Here is a 23,664-nt window from a genome sequence, read left to right on the forward strand (position 1 = left end):
ATTGAGTAAAGTCAGCTTCAGAAAAATTATGCATGAGGTTAAAATTTTTAATTGACGTGATGTAGACACTAATTGAGATAAATGATTAATTAAGGTAAGACCATCATCCAAAACAATGCTCAAGATATTTGAATACCAAGGTTATTTCCCAACCAACAAATGGATGAATATACTGACAAGTATCTCTATGTACCCATAGTAGTTCAGTTTTAAAAGAATTCAACTGCAATTTATTAAAAGTCATCCAATCTTTAATCTCAGACAAACACATCCTTAGTTTTTCCAATTGCATAATCCAATTTAAACCTAAAGGGACATGAAGCTGGGTATCATCTTCAAATGAGTGAGTATGGATTCCATACTTCAAAACAATATCAACTTCTGGTCTAATATATAGACTCCATACCCCTAACTGTACCCTCACCACCCCAACCCTCCGCACCTTGTATTTGAAAGTCTGGCTGGAGGGATGCTCACACCCTCTGGCCAACTGGAGTTTTAGACCTCCTTCCCAGTGCATTCTGGGATGCAGTGGGAGTGGTCTAAGACTCTGGCCCAGAATGCACTGGGAAGGAGGTCTAAGACTCCAGTTGGCTTGCAATTATGCTGCTTTGCAATACCATGTTCTTAAGGGAGTAAAGAAGTTATCTCTATATGAAAAGTCTTTTAAATATCAGCTGGTCAAAAGTTTGAATACATCATTACCAGTGAATATTCAGATGTGTTCAAATTATTTTCAGTTTTGTAAGATATTTGAAATATTATTTATTGATTTTCTAAATTTTTATTTTGAATTTTATATGTGAGTTTTTTGATTTATGATCTTTTGGTATATAACTGTTCAAATTTGTTCAGTTTCCTGATTAATGAATCAGTTTCCTGATATATAAACTTACCTCAAACCTTGTTTGGGTATTTGGCAGGCTGTAAATGCTCTTCATTATTATCTTCATGTGTTTAATTCCTATACTGTTTTACAAGAGGCTCTGCAAATGTAAAAGCCTCTTGTATAATAGGACAGGACTGTATGTCCAGAGGAAATAGCAATTTCAGAAAGTTGGACATGGGGAAAACTAAAGTACTACCAAAAACCCAAATACAGGAGTGAGAAAGAAGATGATCAAATTTTAGATCCAATACCTCTCTCAGAATCGTGAGTTAGTACACTGCTATACCGGTCCGGAGCCCTGACGCAGCTTGTGGGCGAAACGGCAGCTAGCTTGATGTCCTGAAACTTTAAGTTTGAGTGATTTCGCAAGTAGGAGGGGGATAAAGTGCCGGTGAAGAATTATTCCCTTTCCAGTGCAGTTGATACAATCATCAACGCACGAGGATCAGAGGCTCTCCCCTTATACAATTTGTAGCTTAAGTCAACAATATCATTGATGCAAGAAATGTTCAGTGAAATTCTTTGATAAGAAATTGAAATGATTCTGAGAGAGGTATTGAACCTAGAAAACTAAAATACTCCCTGCCTCTACATAGGTGTGGGAGCAGCATTCTGAAATTGCTGCTTCCTCTGCCAAAGGCAATGATCCCAGTCTCGGTGTCCCCCCCCCCCCCCCCCCGCCCCTGCCTATGGCAGCTTCACTGGTCTCCCTCTGACTGCACACCAAGGCAAAACCTTCCAACAGCACCAATCACCCATTGGGGCACATAGATCTATTTGTAGGTGCTGTTGGGAGGGAGGGAGGGGGGGGAGGTTCTGGCATGGTATGCTATCAGGGTGAGGGCAGAATATATGCCAGGATGGGTGATTGGTGCTATGCTGATTTTAGAGAAAAGTAGATTTTATGCAGGGTTTTCATTTTTTCTTTTACATTCCATTTTCTTGTGATATTCTAGGATTTGCACTTGCACAAGACAGTGTTCCATTTGTGTTATAATATAAATGTTTTTCCAAAAGTTATTGTATGTGAATTTCTAAGGTTATAAAATTCCCTTCTTCAGATACAAGTAAAATTGAAGAACTTGGTCAGTCATGCCATAGGTATCAATATCACTGCTGTTAAGGACTTAAATAATAATAGATGAAAGATTTTTAATTTAATGTATGTTTTTAACATGAAAAGTTAGAAAAAAGGTAAATGTTTTTATACGCATCTTAGCAAAATAATTCTTTCTTATGATTTGTTTTAGGTTAATTCAAAACATACATTTCAATCATTCTTTACATACAGTTGTGATGGGCTGGTTAGTATGTCACTAATTATTAATTGGGTGCTAGAGGGAGCTCCAGAACTTGTAACAGGGCTGTGAGGAAAAAGTGAGTCCATGGGAACAATATGAGTTATCGTTTCTGGGAATCTTGGATTGGTATGGAAATGAACTCACTAATTAAGCAGTCTGCTGAAAATTTCACACAAAAAAAAAGGTAGCCAGAGGATAGGCAAGAAGAAATCAGATTGAGAAGCTTCAGCTTCTAAGCCTGAAAAGCAGTTTTAGAAAAGATCCCTTAGGTGGGAAATGCTTGGGGTTCAGAATATAAGAATAGCCATACTGGGTCAGACCAATGGTCCATTTAGCCCAGTCTCTTGTTTCCAGCAGTGGCCAATTCAAGTCACAAGTGACTGGCAGAATCCTAAATAGTAGCAAAATTCCATGCTACAGATCCCAGGGCAAGCAATGATTTCCCCCATGTCTATCTCAATAGCAGACTATGGACTTTTCCTCCAGGAACTTGTTCAAACCTTTTGTAAAACCCATATATATGCTGACCACTGTAACCAAATCCTCTGACAATGAGTTCCAAAGTGCAATTATTCATTGAATGGAAATAGTTCATCATATTCATTTTAAAAGTATTACCATGTAACTTTGAGTGTCCCCTAGTCTTTCTACTTTTTGAAAGAGTAAAAAAATTAGCTGTTTTACCTGGCTATACCAATCAGGATTTTGGAGTCCTCTGTCATATTTCCCACTCAGCCATTTCTTTTACAAGCCTCTCCTTTTATGAGAAGAGTTCCATCTCCTGTATCATCTTGGTTGCTCTTCTTTAAACCTTTTCTAATTCCACTATTGGGGGCATAATCAAAAAAACTAAAATGTCCTACCTAAGTCAGCACTTGGCCATCCTAATCACCAGGATGTCCAAGTGCCGATACTCAAAACAGTTTTCCTGGATGTCTAACGAGATGTGTGACGCAGTGGTTGAAGCTACAGCCTCAGCACCCTGGGGTTGTGGGTTCAAACCCCACGCTGCTCCTTGTGATCCTGGGCAAGTCGCTCAGTCCTCAATAGCCCCAGGTATGTTAGATAGATTGTGAGCCCACCGGGACAGATAGGGAAAATGCTTGAGTACCTGATTGTAAAACCGCTTAGATAACCTTGATAGGCAGTATATAAAATCCTAATAAAACTTGAAACTTGAAAACGTTTCACCCGCTGTGCATTCAGAGTTCAAAGGGACTTATTAAAAAAGCATGTTATGGGCGTACTTGGGGCAGGCCAGACTTGGATGTCATGCAGAGATAATCACACCTTTTGTAAAACATTCTGGGTGGAACTTAGATGTTTTGGGCGACTCTTTGAAAGCATCTAAGTGCCAAAAAGTGCCAAACTGATCAGATGACCAACGGAGGGATTACAGAGAGATTAGAGAAACTGGGCTTTTTCTCCCTCAAACAGAGGAGATTGAGAGGGGACATGATCGAAACATTCAAGGTACTGAAGGGAATAGATTTAGTAGATAAGGGTAGGTTGTTCACCCTCTCTATGGTAGGGAGAACGAGAGGGCACTCTCTAAAATTGAAAGGGGATAGATTCCGCACTGCTCCCAAACGCTCATAGGAACTCTATGAGCGTTGGGAACAGCGTGGCGTATTCAGCACAACTCCCTGCGCTAATAACTGTTATCGTGGTTTAGTAAAAAGGGGGGTACTTTTTCATAATTGATTCTGTACTTGATAAATCTGATCATCTAGAACCAGGCAAAGGCAGTGCTGATTTGTTCAATAATAATAATAATAATAAAATTAACAGGTTAGGATAAGGTGACCATACGTCCCGTTTTCGGACCGACTGTCCCATTGTCCCAACTCACCGCTTTGGGACACCGAACTGTCCCATTTTCAGGGACAGTGTCCCACAGCTGTGCGCGGGGACATCAGGATGGGTGATCACTTTCCTTCCCTGCCGCACCGATTCAAACCCTGGGCCGCCGCCGCTGCTTCTTTGCCTTCTTCCTGATGTCAATTTAGACATCGGAGAGGAAGTTGTAGGCCAGCCAATCGCTGCCTGGCTGACCCGAACTTCCTCTCCGAAGTCAAAATTGACGTCGGGAAGAAGCAGCGGTGGTGGCCCAGGGTTTGAATCGGCGCGGCAGGGAGGCAGACTGGCAGGCAGTGGCGGAGGACGGATGGGTGGGGGGAGTTGAATCCGCCGGGGGGGGGGTTGAATCAGGCACTGGAGGGAGGGAAGGCGGTAGGCAGGCAGGCTGGCTTTGGGGGAGGGACATAGGAAGGAAGCACTGGGGGCACTAGGGACACAGGACAGAGGCACTGGGGACATTATGGACATGGGAAGGAGGCACTGGGGGCACTAAGGACACAGGACAGGCACTGGGGGCACTATGGACATGGGAAGGAGGCACAGGGGCACTAAGGACACAGGACAGGCACTGGGGGCACTATGGACAAGGGAAGGAGGCACTGGGGGCACTAGGGATACAGGTCAGAGGCACTGGGGGCACTAAGGACATAGGAAGGAGGGAGGGAATAGAAAGGGACAATTGTTGGGCCTGAGTGCAGAAAGAAAGAAATGAAAGAAAGGATACACAGTCAGAAGGAAACACAACCAGAGACTCATGAAATCACCAGACAGCAAGGTAGGAAAAATGATTTTATTTTCAATTTAATGATCAAAACATGTCAGTTTTGAGAATTTATATCTGCTGTCTATATTTTGCACTATATTTGTCTATTTTTCTATAGTTACTGAGGTGACATCTTTGAAACCCCCCCAAATATAAATGATAATTAACATTTTCTCTGCGTATAGTGTGCTTTGTAGGTTTTTTTAATTTTAAGGTTACCATTATGAATTAATATGAAGATATTATGTGTACATAAAAAATGAATGGAAGAAATTTGGGGCGGGATTGGGGGCGGGGCTATGGCAGGTTGGGGTGGGGCTAGGGCGGGATTGGGGCGGGACTGGGGTGGGATTGGGGGCGGGACTGACAATTAATAGATGTCCCCTTTTGATGAAAAAAATAAATGGTCACGTTAGGTTAGGACCAAGGCAGCTTTTATATTGCACGCTGTTACAGTATGGGAAAGAAAAAACTGCTATAGTTCTAAAATGTTCTAGTCTGGCTTGGCAAGACCTGGTAAAAAAAAGCGCCACTGGGCTCATAAACACTTCTAAAACCTGACTATGTTCTTCCAAGCTCTTCCCTGGTCACCACTAGTTTCTGGTTTTCAGGCAGCTTCCAGTACCATTACCAGTCCCTCCACTGGTCACTCACCAGTCACTGTCAGTTGAGGGTCTCTTGTTCTTCACTGGGTCCTCTCCAACCCTCATTGAACCTCTGGGTCTTCAGGCTGCTTCCGGTACCATTACCAGTCCCTCCACTGGTCACTCACCAGTCACTGTCAGTTGAGGGTCTCTTGTTCTTCACTGGGTCCTCTCCAACCCTCATTGAACCTCTGGGTCTTCAGGCTGCTTCCGGTACCATTACCAGTCTTTCCCCTGGTTGCCACTGCCGGTCACTCACCAGTTACCTTCAGCCAATGATCTCTGGTTCTTTGGGCTGCTTCCTTTTGGATCTTCAACCACTCCCAGTACCATTACCAGTCTTTCTGCTGGTTGCCACTGGCCCTGCTTGTCCCTCTATTGGTTACTTGCCAGTCACCATCAACCTAGAACCTTGAGCTCCTTTGGGTCTTCTGACCACTTCCTCTTTGCAGGTTACTTGCTAGTCACTTTCAGCCAGGTCTACCACTGGTACACTGGTTACTCCATGGCCCTTCCTGTCACTAGTCACTTAGGCCCAAATTCACTAAGCAAACCGATCGTGTACCGATCGGTTTGTGAGCCCTTTGCAACCCGATTTCCCTCCTGCACTATTCACTAACCTGTGTAGCAATCCGATTCCAATCCACACATGTAGATGAGGGGAACTGCATGCAAAGTAGGCAGGGATGCGATTCACTAAAAAAAGTTCCTGATCTGACTGGGCTAGACGATCAACCCAAAAAGCGACTGCTGGGGACCAGTCGCAAACGGCTTTCTGACTCTCCTGCTCCATTGCCGCCCTGCACTCTGCCCCGATCTTAAGATTTTTTTTCCTGCAAGCAACAATCCTGAAATTCCAGCCCTGCTTTCTCCCCCATGTCCTCTCTGCCGCCTTCCCTACAGTGCAAGCCCGTGGGTTTAAAGCGGGGCTGCACGCCGCAGAGCTTGCACTACAGGAAAGGCTGCAGAGAAGAGGGCATGACCAGCTGACAGTTGGTGACAGGGAAGAGGCTGCTGTCACCGGGGTGGGGAGAGCAGGAGAGTTGGGGCCCATTCAAACTGCAAGCCTGCTGAGTCTGTGGGGAAAAATGCCGCCCTTCCCCACAATGCAGCCTGTAGTTTTAAAGCGGGGCTGCACTGCGGGGAAGGGCAGTTATATGGAGGGGTCTTGGATGTCTAAGCTAAAAGAGCAGCTTTGTCTCCTCACCCCCCCCCCCCCCAGCGACAAAACCCTTCTTTAATACCGGCTATATATTGTATAAATTGACAGCTTAGAGCAGGAGAGTCTAGGCGGCAAGAGCAGCTGGAAGGGGAGAGCAGGAGAGTCAGTGCTACAAAAAAACAAACCAGCAATAAAAAAAACCCCACAAACCTCAACCCAAAACTCATGCGCAGACCATCTGCAGGAAAAGCAGATGGTCTGCACATGGTCAGGATTGCAAACTCACGATCCATGTGGTCGGAGGGGGGGCGTGTTCGTGTTCTGAATCGATCAGGCCTGGTGAAATCGGCCACAGATCACCCCCAGAAAAAAGGTTAGTGAATCTAGCCCTTAGTTTTTTCTTCTAGATACACTTCCTGAAGACTCTCAAGGTCCCTCAGATCCTCTCCTTGAGGACTTTCTCAATCACACAGTCTCTCCCCACTAGGCCCTGTTCTGGTCATCAAGCTTGACTCTCTATGGTCATTTCAAGCTCTACTGGAAAAACTGGTCTAGATCAGGCTTACTGAGGGCTGGACTAAAACCAACAATTCTCCACTTGATAATTGCCTGGGTTCCCAAAAGAGCTCTTGCTTTCCCTAACTCTCTGTTCTGGAACTGTTCTTTTCAGCACCCCTTTCTACTCAGGATGAGTGGACAGCTCCCAGGTGCCTCTGCAGGAACCTATATGTAATGGAGCAGGAGCTCCATTACTACTGCTGAGGCTTCCTTCTGCTGGCCAGGATCTTCACCCTGTCACAATAAGAAGCTTGCAGAATAAATTAGTTTTCAATTGCTTTTGGAATAATAGAAGGAGGAATTAAACGTACCGTTTGAGGCAAAGTGTTCAAAATTTTTACAAAATGAAAAAAAGACAAGACTCTCTAAAAAAACATTTAAGTTTTAGACTTTTTATTTTAGGGAAACACAAAAGGCAAGGTTCCAAAATATACTGGGTGTGACCTGAAGATGGCACTCCTAGAGAAATAGTCAAAATTTCCTAAAGACAGCCTTCTAAGATTTTATAAAGCAAACCACAGGTTTTAAATGCAACATACTAAGCCCAGATTTAATGGAGCACTGTTTCAAGACACTCATTTTTTTAACATTTCAGGATTTGCACTAATGTTCACATTAGTACATGACACCTGTAAAAGATCCATACTATCCTTCCAATGATATGTCATAGACCAATAACCCTACTGGATATGGATTTCTATAGGACCCTGTGGTTGGTACTATTTCATATTCTTTTAAATTAATATTCTTTTAAACTAGTACCATATTTTCTTAGCGGGGGAAAAAGGCCTCAAGCACCCTGGTTAAGGGTTATTGACCTATAAAAAAATTAACATGAGTCCGTATTGTCCCTTATGTAGGAAGCGGTAAATACTCGTGTTAATTAGATAACGAACTGATTAATGCTTCCACAATCATTCTTCATCTATGGCATGCTCCCTCCAAAATATATATATAGAAAAAATGACCTAACATGCCTATTAATGCACACAAATAGGCAAAAAAAAACAACAACAAAATCCCAACAACCCATAAAATGCTTTCACATAGTTTGTGGTAGTTGGTTTTTCCAATTCTAACTGGGGAAAAGGCTACTTTATTACCACATTCCTCTTTGCACAATAATCCTCCGTTATTAGTATGGAAAAAATGTGCATGAAAATGCAAAGACTCATCTGCAGGATATACAGTGCATTTGCTTAATACACTCAGATGCATCTATCAGCTAATGAAAACCAATAACAGAATTCGGTGGCACGCTCTTGAAAACCACATATGGTAAAACCTACTCTCTGTTTTCACCATATAGAGCCTGACCTATTAAAGCATATTGGGGAAAAAAGCTCGTACCTTATGAGATGCTGTTCTATGTCACTGTTGCATTTACGTTTTACTCCAAATGAATTTTCTGACTTCTCAACTTTTCTTGCAAGTGCAAAATGAGTTTTCATAATGCTTTTGCATGCCTGATTGAAGCACAATTTTAACATAATGTTTTTCTGTGTCAAAACCATTTTGAAATTCTTTAAAGGTAGGAACTGCGAGCTGGAAATTGATGAGTGCTTGTCAGAGCCTTGTCTGAATAAAGCAACCTGTCATGATTCCTTGGGCAGCTATTTCTGTTCCTGCGCACCTGGATTCCATGGTGATCACTGTGACGTCAACATTGATGAATGTGCCAGTCAACCATGCCTGAACAGAGGACAGTGTATAGATAAAGACAACGGGTAATGCCTTCTAGAATTCAGAGCTCAAATTCTGACAATTCAGCATGAATAGACACTGCTAGACAGACAACTCTCTATTCATTTACAGCAGAGTCGTGGTGGGCCAGTTTCAATATGATGTCTAAATCCAACCTTGGGCACTTCCTTCTCTTGCTACCCCGCTTCCTACACTACCAGCAAAAATGACAGTATGCAGTAAGAACTATTCCAGAGCTTCCCAGAATGTAGGTTGGAACCCCAAATGGTGTCACAAAATCTGCTTTTGGGGTCACAACCTAGCTGAGCTCTCCATAGGTGCATTATTATTCTGTACCTTCAGGAGGTCACACAATTTTATTTAGCAGCAATCATGGGATCACAGCCACAAAAAGATTGGGAAGCCCTGGACTATAGGCCAACTGTAATTTGCAGGCCTCGCCCATTCTCTGCCTAGATCTCACAACATTGGTTAATATGTGAATTTGCATGTGCTAATTATATGACACTCCTACCAACTGGCGTGCATGTGCAGACTTATTTGTAGGTTAGCAGCTTTAATAATAATAATAATAACTTTATTCTTTTATACCGCCATAACCAAAAGTTCTAGGCAGTTTATACTGAAAAGATCTGGACAATCAGCGAAATACAAAAATATAGTAAAAAAAATACAAATATTTGTAAAATACAATTTCAATAGTAAAACTCTCATTACGTAATAAACTTTTGTAAAAGGGCCCCTATGTTTTGTAAACTAAATCTTCCTTAAATTGGTCAATATTTCAGCTCACAAAGAAGTGCATTAAAATGGTAGCAAAAAAGTGCTACTTTTCATATCGACCTCATAGTTTGATAACCAGACTATTTGGAGGTAATTTTATAAAGTCATACCCTTGCATTAAGTGGCCAAACATGTGCGTAAATTAACTGTTATACAAAACCATCCAGCCCAAAAGTACACACCGTGACATGATGGTGTGCACTTTGTTGCTACGCAAGCACAGGGATAGATTTTAGCAGAGCGCACTTAGACATGTAGATTATACAACACATTAATTTACATCAGGGCTACTCAACCTAGTCCTGAGGTCCTCAGGCAGGCCAGGTTTTCAGGATATCCACAATGAATTTGCATGAGAGAGGTTTGCATACCAAGGAGGCAGTGCATGCAAATTTCTCTCATGCATTTTAACTGTGGAGATCCTGAAAACCTGGCCTGCCTGTGGTCCTTGAGGACCAGAATTGAGTAGCCCTAAATAATCCGAATATTGGTATATGTACAATACAATACAATGCAATTTTTATTTATATGCCGCCAATACTTCTTTGAGGTTCACAAACAATGTATTATTTAATATTAGGTGTTTTGAAAAAAAATAAATAAATCCCTAACTGTCCAAAAACTCACAATCTAACTAACCAAAACAAAAGACTTATGGAGAGTTGATGTCTAAGATGAAGGCTATATGTATTTAGTTTTGAAAGATATTTGAAATGTTTGTGAAGTGTTATTATGTGTGCTATTGTACTTCACCTTGTAAAAGGCGGATTAATAAACAAACCATAAACCATGCTCTGTGCCCTATACACCAATACAAGGTGCCTACTTGTCTATAAAAGAACACCTACCCATGGCATCCTGTTATCAAATTACCTTCCACAGGTCTGTGGGAAAAATTCTTAAGTATCAAAAAGCCTAAAGTTCTTTCTAAATATGAAAGGGTCAATTTCAAATCTAGTACACTCCCACAGACCTGCTTCAGTTCCTTGTAGTCCAACTATGCACCAGCACTCACTCTATTCAAAGAGAATTAAGAAAAATTAAATTTGTAGAATGGTTAACACAGGGAGACTCATCAGTCCTGGGAGAAATAAAGCTTCAAAGGAGTTCACCTGGGTTTATCCTCAGCGCATGAGCGCACAAAGCGCCCTACAGGATTATACCCACAACCATCACCTTTTATGAAGCCGCGTTAGTGGTTTGATGCGCGTAATAGCTATGTTATGTTATGTTTGCCGGCCGTGCTAGCCGCTACCGCCTCCTCCTTTTGACTAGTGGAGGGAGGGTTAGCACGTGCTAAAAAAGTGTATGCGCTAAAGCCGCTAACGCGGCTTCGTAAAAGGAGCCCAAAGTGTCTTTCATATATATATAACAATCAATAAATAGTAAAGTGCCAAGTGCAAGTTTGGAATGAAGTAAATCAATCGTGTATCAGTGAAAACATTTAAATCTGACAGTTCTTAAAAATAGCAGTTTTCTCCATAGAATGTAATATGCAGAAAAACTTAGCTTTCAATTCTTAACACATCTGACTCTTAGTTTGATTGAATGTTTGTTTTTCATTTACAGTTACAGCTGTGACTGTACTGACACACGATTCATGGGTTTGCACTGTGAGATCTTAATCCCGCTCTGCTGGTCACAGCCTTGCCACAATAATGCAACCTGTGAGGAGAATGGTGAGAATTACACCTGCCACTGCTGGCCTGGTAAGAGCTTTATTCTTCTTATACAACTTCATTGGATGCTGGAAAAGCTGCTTCTGGGCCACAAGGCCCTACATCCTGGTACTGTAGCTCTGCTCTGTTTCTCACGGGTCTTACAGATCTAATGACCTGGTAGGGCCTTGAGATCAGAAGGAACTTTACAGCTGACCATTCTAGCACTGTCAAAGGTACACTTTGCTGAAAGAAACAAGTGTAGAATACTTATCACTTGTAGGACCAAGTGCATGGAATAAATTGCTTATTATAAGTTGATATTAGACTGCTTGAAGATGTAATGTAATGTAATTTATTTTTTATATACCGCTACATCCGTTAGGTTCTAAGCGGTTTACAGAAAATATACATTAAGATTAGAAATAAGAAAGGTACTTGAAAAATTCCCTTACTGTCCCGAAGGCTCACAATCTAACTAAAGTACCTGTAGGATAATAGAGAAGTGAAAAGTAGAGTTATAGGAAAAATAAAAATAAAATAAACATTTTAACAAGACAGCATTGATCTAAATGCTTTGGAAGGTAGAAGAGAGGAGAGAAAGGAATAGAAGCAGAAGGGGGAGCCGTTGAACAGTAGAATTCTGGAGAAATTTAAATGATAGAAATAGAACAAAACAAAGACAAAAGGCAAAACAATAGATAAGATTAAAGATAAATCATAAGCTGGAAAGAAAAATAAAATAAAACTTTGTCTTCAATCCACGGTTTCAGCGTCAGTGATGAAGTGGAGCAAGTAAGTTTAGGAGGAGCGATTGATGTTTCCAGAAAGGGCTTCTTCAGGGAAGATATAGAGCTCTTTAAGAAGTGGTCCAAAGGCACATTTGTTTTCTGAAACCTATAGTACAGTGTGATGTTTACAAATACATTCTGTATGGTATTGGAGGTATGATGCACTGTTTTTAGACTTCAGTGAATGTTATGTTTTAATTTGTATTTAACTACCGTATGTAAATTGATTTGAACTCCACTTAGAACATAGGCAGAATAAAAATACAAATGTAAGAACATAACATAAGAACATAAGCAATGCCTCCGCTGGGTCAGACCTGAGGTCCATCGTGCCCAGCAGTCCACTCACACGGCGGCCCAACAGGTCCAGGACCTGTGCAGTAATCCTCTATTTATACCCTTCTATCCCCTTTTCCAGCAGGAAATTGTCCAATCCTTTCTTAAACCCCAGTACCGTAATCTGCCTTATTACGTCATCTGGAAGCGCATAAATATATAAATACAATGCTACTCTAGTCTACAAACTGCTACTCAAACCAGGTCTGATTGTCTAATAAACTGTACTGCAGAACAATGGATCCTTGCATAATTTAAGAGCATTCTTCTAACCAGCATTTTAGAAAATTGCTAAACACCTATTTATTTGTTAAATTCTTAGAAGTGTGATGTTTTGTAATTTGCTGAGATTGTTCAGTTTTTCTTGCTTTGTTAACCACATAGAACTTTATGATTTTGCGGTATATAAATACATGTTTTAATGTTATGCTATGTTTCTGATACACCAGTCAATATCAGCAAGACATTACCTCACTGTTTTGCCAAACTTCATTCAATGTAGTTTAACGTTATTTTCAGGTCCTCAGCAGGCCACCACGCACTCAAATCATTTCATTGTGCGGGGCTTTATGCACCCATTCGTCACTGGACCCATGGATTTTGTATGCGTTTTTCATAAATATTAATTTTAACTTCATAAATTTAAGTATAAATATATACGCTAAAAGTACTTAGCTTATAAATAAGACGCTAGTCGGGAGGGTAGAAACATCAATCATCCAACATGTTTTGCCCGTGTGCTTCACAGGGCTTTATCAAGGCTCCCTCTCCCTAAAACAAATATAAAACACTCTTAAGTGCCCGAACTTTCAACATATAACACATATTTAGTGCTGTAGTTTAAACTTATTCATGCTATTGATTAACTCTTACCGCTCATAACCACAGTCTCCCACCATTGTGGGACGTGGTTGTCTGAGGTACGTATAAAATCAGCTGACTAAGAGCGTGACCGCCATTTCGTTCTTGACGCAATGGTGGGAGACTGTGGTTATGAGCGGTAAGAGTTAATCAATAGCATGAATAAGTTTAAACTACAGCACTAAATATGTGTTATATGTTGAAAATTCGGGCACTTAAGAGTGTTTTATATTTGTTTTAGGGAGAGGGAGCCTTGATAAAGCCCTGTGAAGCACACGGGCAAAACATGTTGGATGATTGATGTTTCTACCCTCCCGACTAGCGTCTTATTTATAAGCTAAGTACTTTTAGCGTATATATTTATACTTAAATTTATGAAGTTAAAATTAATATTTATGAAAAACGCATACAAAATCCATGGGTCCAGTAACGAATGGGTGCATAAAGCCCCGCACAATGAAATGATTTGAGTGCGTGGTGGCCCGCTGAGGACCTGAAAATAACGTTAAACTACATTGAATGAAGTTTGGCAAAACAGTGAGGTAATGTCTTGCTGATATTGACTGGTGTATGAGAATATTCTTCATTCAAATTAGGTCGAGGTAGTGCCTTGGTTTTCATTGTATGCTATGTTTCTGGACATATGATCTTTCCTCCCCCCCAAAGTCAGCATGTTAACTTTCCAAAAATGCACCAATATTACCAATAACAGGATGTCTCAGTATGCAACAACTCATCCTGACACTTTTGTGGTAATAGGCCAAGTTCTGCTCCTGGTACTTTGCATACTGGGGATGTGTAATCCTGTTTTTCCTGTTGCAAAATGGGACTACTCGGGCAGACTGAAAAACCTAGACGGGGCAAAATTTTAAAGATGATCTAGGGCAGGGGTGTCAAAGTCCCTCCTCGAGGGCCGCAATCCAGTCGGGGTTTCAGGATTTCCCCAATGAATATGCATGAGATCTATTTGCATGCACTACTTTCATTGTATGCTAATAGATCTCATGCATATTCATTGGGGAAATCCTGAAAACCCGACTGGATTGCGGCCCTCGAGGAGGGACTTTGACACCCTTGATCTAGGGCCTGAGATCAGTTAGTGGGCATGGATCACCTTCATGTCAGGCACACACATTTTTACTCATTTTAAAAGAGGCCTATATTCAGACAGCTTGTTTATTCAACAAATTATTTGTCCACATAAATGTTTTTGAATTTTTTTCTCTCTTTATATAAATACACAAAGGTGTGAGTATATAAAGGGCTCTTTTAACTAAGCTGCGATAGCAGTTTTAGCGTGCACTGAATTGCCGTGCATGCTAGACCTTAATGCCAGCATTGAGCTGGCGTTAGTTCTAGCCGCTTAGCGCGGGTTTATCGCACGCTACAATCCTGTGTGCGCTAGAAACGCTCTCACAACTTAGTTAAAGGAGCCCAAAATGACAGAACAACATCTGGAGGAAATGACATTTTTCAATTCCTGTCATTCAGGTTACACAGGCTTTCATTGTGAGACTGATATCAATGAATGCAGCAGTAACCCTTGCCTCCAGAAGGGTCATTGTGTTGAGCTGTCAAGGGTGGACCTGTATGGAAATGTCCCAGTACTGCCTGCTGAATTCAGCTACTACCATGCTGCAGGTTATATCTGCCAGTGCCAATCAGGATTTACAGGTGGGTAAGTAGATGAGCAGAGAGATATTGTACCAGGAAATATTTGTGGGTTAGACCAGTGTTTTTCAACCTTTTTTGGGCAAAGGCACACTTGTTTCATGAAAAAAATCACGAGGCACACCACCATTAGAAAATGTTAAAAAATTTAACTCTCTGCCTATATTGACTATATATAAAGTAATTCTCTTGAATAGGAATCAAATAAACACAAAGAAAGTATTTTATAATTACTTTATTATGAAATAAAAATTATAAAAATTATAAAATACTTTATTCAGTGCGAAACCTGGGCCTGTTTGGCTGAACACAAAGCTGATATTCTGGCTGGAATGGAAGAAAGACACACACGTAGCTCTTCGTCAACAGCTCTCAGTCTCTCTCTGTATTTGGTTTTTATAGCATACAAAAATAGACAAATATACCCTCCATCCTTTTTATTAAACCACAATAGCAGTTTTTAGCGCAGGGAGCTGCGCTGAATGCCCAGCACTGCTCTTGACACTCATAGGCTCCCTGCGCTAAAAACCACTATTGCGGTTTAGTAAAAGGTGACCATATTGTAAAATATAGACAGCAGATATAAATTCAGAACTGTGCATAGTAAGTGAAGGGAAGTTTTCATCTCTGGGAATTTACCCAGTTAACTATTAAGTTATTTGGGCAAATTCCTTTGAAAACTGTGGTAATACTGCCTCCACTTTGCTAAATTTAAAATAAAATCATTTTTCCTACCTTGTCTGGTGATTTCTGGTTGCACTTTCTTCTTCTGACTGTGCATCCAATCTTTCTTCCCTTCTATCAGCCTGTATGCTTTCTCTCCTCCACACCTCATTCCCTCCCCCAACTTTTTCTTCCTCTCTCCCTGACCTTTCTTTCTTTTTTTCTGTTTCTCTTCTTTCCTTCTGTTTCCCTGCCTGCCCCCTTTCTTTCTTTCTCCCTGCCGTTCCCCAAGCCACTGCCACTGCCGCTGCCATCGGGGAACAGGACCCACCAATGGATAACAGGCCCCAAAGCCGACGCATGCTCTCCCTGACGTCAATTCTGCAATCGGAGAGGAAGTTCCGCCCAGCCAGGCTGGTGATTTCTGGTTGCACTTTCTTCTTCTGACTGTGCATCCAATCTTTCTTCCCTTCTATCAGCCTGTATGCTTTCTCTCCTCCACACCTCATTCCCTCCCCCAACTTTTTCTTCCTCTCTCCCTGACCTTTCTTTCTTTTTTTCTGTTTCTCTTCTTTCCTTCTGTTTCCCTGCCTGCCCCCTTTCTTTCTTTCTCCCAGCCTCCTGTCCAGCAGTAACTCTCTTCCCTTCCTCCCCTCCCAGCAGCATCTCTCCGTCTCCCTCTCCAGTAGCAGCTGTCCCTTTTTTTTCCTTGCCCAGCAGCTTCCCAGATTCCTTTCCCTCCTCCCCTCCCAGAAGCATCTCTCCTTCTTCTCCCTCTCCAGTAGCAGCTGTCCCTTTTTTCCCCTGCCCAGCAGCTTCCCAGATTCCTTTCCCTCCTCCCCTCCCAGAAGCATCTCTCCTTCTTCTCCCTCTCCAGTAGCAGCTGTCCTTTTTTTTCCTGGCCCAGCAGCTTCCCAGATTCCTTTCCCTCCTCCCCTCCCAGATGCATCTCTCCTTCTCCCTCTCCAGTAGCAGCTGTCCTTTTTTTTCCTGGCCCAGCAGCTTCCCAGATTCCTTTCCCTCCTCCCCTCCCAGAAGCATCTCTCCTTCTCCCTTTCCAGTAGCAGCTGTCCCTTTTTTCCCCTGCCCAGCAGCTTCCCAGACTGATAGTGGTTTTCTCCCCTCCCAGCAGCTCTTCTTACTTCCCAGCGCAGCGATTCACGAAGGCAGCCTCGGGTCCTTTGTTGTGTCGCGCCGCCTTTGAGGAAAGAGGAAGTTGCATCATCAGAGGCAGCCGCGACTCAGCAAAAGCCCCGAGGCTGCCTTCGTGAATCGCTGCGCTGGGAAGTAAAGGAGAGCTGCAGAGAGGGGAGAAAGCCACTGTCGGAGGCTCCCCAAGATCTCTCCGGCCCAGCGCACGCTTCCGATGCTGATCTTGCCGGTCCTGCGCGGACCGGCAGGAAGTTCAAATGAGTCAATCTTGCCGGTCCTGCGCGGACCGGCAAAAATTTCCTGCGGACCGGCGGTTGAAGAACTGTGGATTAGATCGCCAAGACAAAGTGAGTCCTGGGTGATCGACTCACTTTGCCTTGGCGAGCTACTGGCGCCCCTGCCTCGGGCCCCCTGTAAGCTCCGGGCCCGGCGGCCCTGCGGCACACCAGGCAACATCTCGCGGCACACTAGTGTGCCGCGGAACAGCGGTTGAAAAACACTGGGTTAGACAACCCTGCATTAGAATGTGTAGTCGAGAATTATTAAAAAGTAGTAATAATAGAAGCCAGTATTCAAAAGGATTTTTCTTTGTTGAAGGGTCAGATACTGGCTTTGTATCTGAGCAAAAGGGCCACAAACCTTATAAATCAGGTCCTAGCCTAAGACATTCTATCTCCTGTAGTACAAGTAATGGCTGTTTTGTTTAACCAAAGTCTGCAATTTAGACTCTGCTGCCACCTTATGGCCATAATACAATCGGATTTCTTCAGCTACCATTGAACGAACTGTCTACCTAAATTTACAGTGCTCACACACACACTTCTGCATATTTAGTATAAAGATTACCTAACCCCCCCTTTTTGTGTGTGAAACCTCTTTTTTCTTCACTTTAGTAGAACTTACACAACTGCAATAGTACATTGCTGTGTAATAGTTTCCCAGTGAATGAGCTTGCTGAAGGTCATGGTTTGAATCTGAAGTGCATTGGCCTAACTTCCTCCGTTAATTCTTAGCAAAGGATGAGCTTGGTTGAGGCCCCCCCCCCTACTCAAATCAGCTGAAATTCAACCACAGACTACTTGTGTACTTTATACTGTGGGAGAATGCATGTGTGTACACTTACGCCATCTATCTGACATTGTAAAGTACATGCTTTCACTACATGTGTATATTTTTTTACATTTCGCTGTTCAAATCTGTTTTATTATTTAATGTGTGTGTACTGTTTTCTTCCCCAACCAAGTTACAGCCACAGGAATTTTTTTTCTATGTCTGACAAATTCATAAACATAGGAGTGGAGGAATAGCCTAGTGGCCAGCGCAGTGGCCTGAGAACCTGGAGAACTGGGTCCAAGTTTCCAAGTTTATTATTTCTGTGATATACCGTCCATCAAAATTTATCTACATAGTCAATAAAAGTATTTAAAAATAAAGGTTAAAAAGAAAAAGAAAAAAAATCCATCACAAAATAATTAAGTGGAGGGGAGGGGGGGTGCGGTTACATATCTTACTTGAGACTGACATGCCAGGAGAGGAAGGTACAAGAGGTGGTAAGAACATACGAACATAAGTATTGCCGCTGCTGGGTCAGACCAGTGGTCCAACGAGCCCAGCAGTCCGCTCACGCGGCGGCCCTTAGGTCAAAGACCAGTGCCCTGAGTCTAGCCTTATCTGCGTACATTCTGGTTCAGCAGGAACTTATCTAACTTTGTCTTGAATCCCTGGAGGGTGTTTTCCCCTATAACAGTCTCCGGAAGAGCGTTCCAGCTTTCTACCACTCTCTGGGAGATTAAAAAAAGAAAATAAAGGAAGTGGGGTGGGGGGTGGGGGGGGGAGTGGATAGAACATTAGGGGTTAGTTCGCCTCTAGAGAGGCGTTTGGAGATGAGAACCTGAAATGAAATATTATTTCAGGGAAAGAAAAATGGATCCTAGATTAGGGCCCTCCTTTACTAAGGTGCGCTAATTGAATTAGCGCATGATAAATGTTAACGTGTGCATGCCTATGGACGCATTAGCATTTAGTGCACGCTAATCGGTTAGCGCATCTTAGTAAAAGAGGGGGTAGGTATCGTAAGCATCTTTGAATAAGAAAGTTTTGAGTTTTGTCTTGAATAATGTGAGAGCGGCCTCCTGCTTTATATGCAGGGGAAGAGTGTGCCAGAGTGAGGGCACCATGACTGAGAAGATGGATTTTCTGGTGGCGTCGTAGAAGATTTCTCAGATGGAGGTGACAACAAGCAGATCTTGATCATTTGAACGTAGTGTACGGGTTGAAGCGTAGGGGGTTAAATATTTGTCTATAAAGGCAGGGGTATGGTGCTCCCACTGCAGCTCCTTATGACTGGGAAAGTCACTTAACCCATATATGTATGTAGGATACAGAGAGACCAATCTGAATACAATCAATAATACCCCTCTGTGCTCTCTTTTAATGCTCTAAAGTAGTGATAAGTGTTCTTCCATCTGAACTTATCTCTAAATCTTCAAACTTCACACGATATACTTTATAAGGGGTGTGGCCTCAGATCTCCGTGCACTGTCAGCATCCTCATCAGCCCTTCTCCCCCTGCTTGCCTGCCGATAAAGTCACTTAACCCCTCATTGCCACAGGCACAAAATAAGTACCTGAATATAATATGTAAACCACTTTGATTGTGACTACAGAAAGGCAGTATATCAAGTTCCGTTCCCCTTCGTTCAAGTGACTAAAAAATCCACCTAGGTGGATTCAACCTTTCTACCCAAGAAATCCTCCACTTACCCACCTAATTCTTAACCAAACCATTGAAAATTTAACCCCAGATTGCACAAATTATTTTTACTCTGCAACTACGGAGGGCATAAACAGAGACAGCTCTACAGCTTCGTACTAAGTAGCTTTAATCATCGTCAGTCTGCTCTAATAGATTTTGCTGACATCAAGTCACGTTTGAGATTGAAGTCTAATGTTCTCCCTGAAAGCATTTATTATGACATTCCTGACACATTTTCCTTGTATCCTGCTTCTCAACACCTGACAAACAATGGTGCTGCTCTTTCTTCACACTCAGAGCTTTACCTTCATGTTTCAGGAGGTGTACTAGAAAACACTTTTCGTATGAGGTGATGTAAAGAATAAAACAAACACCAGGAACTATTGATACATGTTAAATAAGAGAGAAAGTATGATAACAAGTCTGCCTTGATATTCAAGTAGTTTGTTTTACTGGCATGATTGGCCATCTGATCTTATTGCCAAATAAGAACATAAGAAATGCCTTCACCGGATCAGACCGAAGTCCATCTTGTCCGGCGATCCACGCATGCGGTGGCCCATTTTAAGTACACCTTTTGGGAGACCCGGATTTCCCGTATCCCTCAATATGGTTTTCAAGAAGATGTGCATCCAACTTGCGCTTGAAATCCAGAACAGTAGTCTCCGCCACAACCTCCTCCGGGAGAGCATTCCAAGCTCCAACCACTTGCTGTGAGAAACAGAACTTCCTGACGTTTGTCCTGAACCTGCTGCCACTCAGTGGTGTGTCCGTGTGACTTCCGAAAATGTTAGCAATGCTTCTTCCTGGTCTATTTTATCAAATCCTTTTAATATTTTAAAAGTCTCTATCAAATCCCCTCGCAGTCTTCTCTTCTCTAGGGCGAACAGACCCAGTTTTCTGAGACGTTCCTCGTAGCTCAAATTCTCCATACCTTTGACTAGTTTTGTGGCTCGTCTCTGCACCCTCTCCAGCAGAGTTATATCCTTCTTAAGGTATGGAGACCAGTGTTGGACACAGTATTCCAAGTGAGGTCTGACCATTGCTCTGTAAAGTGGCATTATGCTTAATTTCCAGAAAACGTGTGTCCTTGAAAAAACGTTGAATCCCAAAATGGCAGCACTATTGTCCCTATGTCATTCTCTAAGCTAATCCAAATATTCAAAATATCATTTCAACTGTTCAAAACATGATAAAATGATAGCTATCAGATACTTATCAAAAAGATATTGAATTAAGCCTTCAAATATTCCTGTTTCTATGAATTTATAACACAGGTCCCAAATCTTCCTTATTGCTGTGAAAAATATAATATGCTGAATAGGGACAGAAATTTCACCCATTCTTACCCATCCCCAATAGAGTCTAACCTAAACCCACCTGTACCTGCTAAGATCCATTCCAACCATACAATTAATCTCCTCCATTCCCAACCAAACCTGGGGGAGGCGATGCTATTATTTTATTTGCCTGCAACACTCTGGGCTCCTTTTACTAAGCTGCGTTAGCGTTTTTAGCGCACGTAGCATTTTAGCGCGCGCTAAACCCGTGCTACGTGGCTAGAACTAACGCCAGCTCAGTCAGAGGGAAGCTTTTGACTGAGCTTCGCGTTGCCAATCTGAAGTTCCTGTTGATGCTGGGGGTAGAAGGAGGCCCGTTGCCGATCTTAAGTGTCATCGCGGGGGGGAGGGGCCGCCGATGCTGCTCATCGCCATTGCAGCCCAGACGCTGCCGATGGCCCTTGCGCGGACCAGCACCGGATGATCCGGACCTGGCCGGTTATGCACCCCCTCTAAGGTGTGCACCCGGGGAGGACCGCCTCCCCGCTCCCCCCTTGGTACGCCACTGCAGGATATCATTTTATGCAATGAGACCTTGTGCTAAAATACCACAACTTGTAAAATAACCTGACATAACAATTACCCATGTTGTTAATGTCCCCCCCCTTATCTGGGTAGGAATGGCTCCTACCTGGATTAGAGCCACTCACTTGGGTACAGTGGTGTAAAAAAGGGGGGGAGCAGTCCATCCCAGGCACTGTCTTAGTGAGGGGGCTGGCACCCCTCCTCCTTTCCACCTCCCCACTCCTCCCCACCACACACGCGCCTTCACTCCCCCCCTACCGTACCTCTATCTTTTTCGCCGGCTCAAGAAGCAAATCCAACTTGCTGCTTGCGCCTGTGTTGGCTCTCCCTCTGATGTCACTTCCGGATGCAGATGAATTCAAAAATAAAACACAATATGAAAATATAAAACACAGTAAAAGATTTCATCAGGATCGTCAATTCCACAGTATCTTTTATGTTTAAGTTAATTACCTGACTGCCGGCTGCCGAATCCTCCTGCTTCTCTGAAGACATATTGGATAATGGGTGTGAAGGGGAGGATGGAAGGAAGGAAAGATGGGGGACAGGAGGAAAGAGATGGGAGAAAAAGATGTTGGCGGGTGAAGGGGAAGAAGTAAGGAAATGTAAAGCTACTAGAGAAGGAGTGAGGAGAGAAGTGGAAATGGTAGAACTATGTGATTATTGGGGGAATAGAAAGGACATGAGTTGAAAGGAAGATAGCGAACACAGGTGGTAGAAATGTGGTAATGGGGAATAGGAGACCACGTAAAAGTGAGACAGGATATGGGAGAATTAGAGCATGAGAGAAAGAGAAGGAATATTGATAAGCACTTCCTCCTGCCTGCTGTGCTCATTGCTGCTCCGCCTTAGCTCGGGTCTGGAAAAAAAAAAAAAAAAAATCACTCGATTGCATGTCTCCTGCCTCCTCGGGTCACTCTCTTCGAGTTTCGCCAGTATCAGGGCCTTCGGGGTGCTGAGCGGATCACTAAATACATCCTGTGTCTTCCCGCTCTAGCCTTGCTGACCAATCAGCAAGCAAGGCTCTCAGCTGTGTACATGCTGAGCAGTGAGCTCAGCACGTAAACAGCTGAGAGCCTTGCTTGCTGATCCCGTCCCGCCGTGCCACTGAACCAATCAGCAAGGCTTTCAGCTGTGTGCGTGCTGAGCTCACTGCTCAGCATGGCTGTTTCCACCACGGCGCCGGACTGGTCTCTCAGCTGCATCGTCGGAATTTAGGTAGGCCTCAGTAAGTTGAACTCTGCTTCTATCCCCATGGGAGTCCCGATGGCCAGAGGGGGATCCTGTGGGAGTCCCGTGGGCCAGGGGGGATCCCCATTTCCGTGCAGACCTCTATTTCAGACTGACAGTCTACCATAACTACCCTTCAAAATCTAGTCGAAGGGACAGTACTTCTCATTACAGGAGCTCACGAATCTCTCCACTTCGCTCACATGGTCCTTTGTATTTCCGGTAATGCCTCCTTTCTGCTTCTCTCTGCCAACCAAATTGGGAAGCACTTGTCTGGGGCGGAGCTTGGGCAGGTCTGGGGCGGGATCTAGGGTGAAGCTTTTGGACCCCCCCAAACAAAAAAGCGTTCCGCTGCCTATGGGTGAGGAAATTAGGGGATGGGCAGGTAAAAGAGGGGCTCCCTCCTTAATTTCTGCCCTGGGCCCCAGCATGTCTAGAACCGACCCTGGTCTGGGCAGAGCCAAACTTCTAGCTCCAAGATGCAGCAGCAGTACCCAGATACCTTCCAGCAGCTGTCTTATACCTAGGTATTCAGAGGGGAAGTTATCGATGTGGGCTACCATTAAGGTGGGTTATTTTACTACGTCATGCTACTTTAGAACAGGGTACTACCATATATACCTGAATATAAGCCGAGATAACCTTTTTCCCCTCATAAAATGGAAAGACAAGTTGGCTTGAATATAAACCAAACTTGTGTCAGTCTCACAAAGTTACTGTGGGTGAGTGCCCTAGTAATTAGAGATGCTGTCTCAGCACCCTGAGGTTGCAAGTTCAATCCTAGCCTGCTCCTTGTGATTCTGGTCAATTCACTTAATCCATCCATTGCCCCAGGGATCACAGTTAGACTGTGAGCCTGCAGGGACAGATAGGGAAAATACTTAATAATACCTGATTATTATTCAATATATTGTAACCGCTTTGGGGGAATCTCTTTGTGAAAAGGTGGTAAATAAACATAGCAACCACTGTGGGAACTCACATCCGCCATTTTAAATAGTGAGATTGCACATAGCCG

General features: G+C 43.1%; 1 protein-coding gene across 1 annotated transcript in view; it reads left to right on the forward strand.

Moving 5' to 3' along the window:
• Positions 1-23,664, forward strand: part of CRB1 (crumbs cell polarity complex component 1) — a 142,152-nt gene that overhangs the window by 23,801 nt on the left and 94,687 nt on the right. The window contains exons 3-5 of the mRNA XM_033916808.1: positions 8,709-8,904; positions 11,234-11,373; positions 14,802-14,984. Of these exons, the coding sequence (XP_033772699.1) occupies positions 8,709-8,904; positions 11,234-11,373; positions 14,802-14,984 (519 nt within the window). The remainder of the gene's footprint in view (positions 1-8,708; positions 8,905-11,233; positions 11,374-14,801; positions 14,985-23,664) is intronic.

The sequence above is a fragment of the Geotrypetes seraphini genome, chromosome 12 (assembly GCF_902459505.1).
Source record: "Geotrypetes seraphini chromosome 12, aGeoSer1.1, whole genome shotgun sequence".
Taxonomy (NCBI): domain Eukaryota; kingdom Metazoa; phylum Chordata; class Amphibia; order Gymnophiona; family Dermophiidae; genus Geotrypetes; species Geotrypetes seraphini.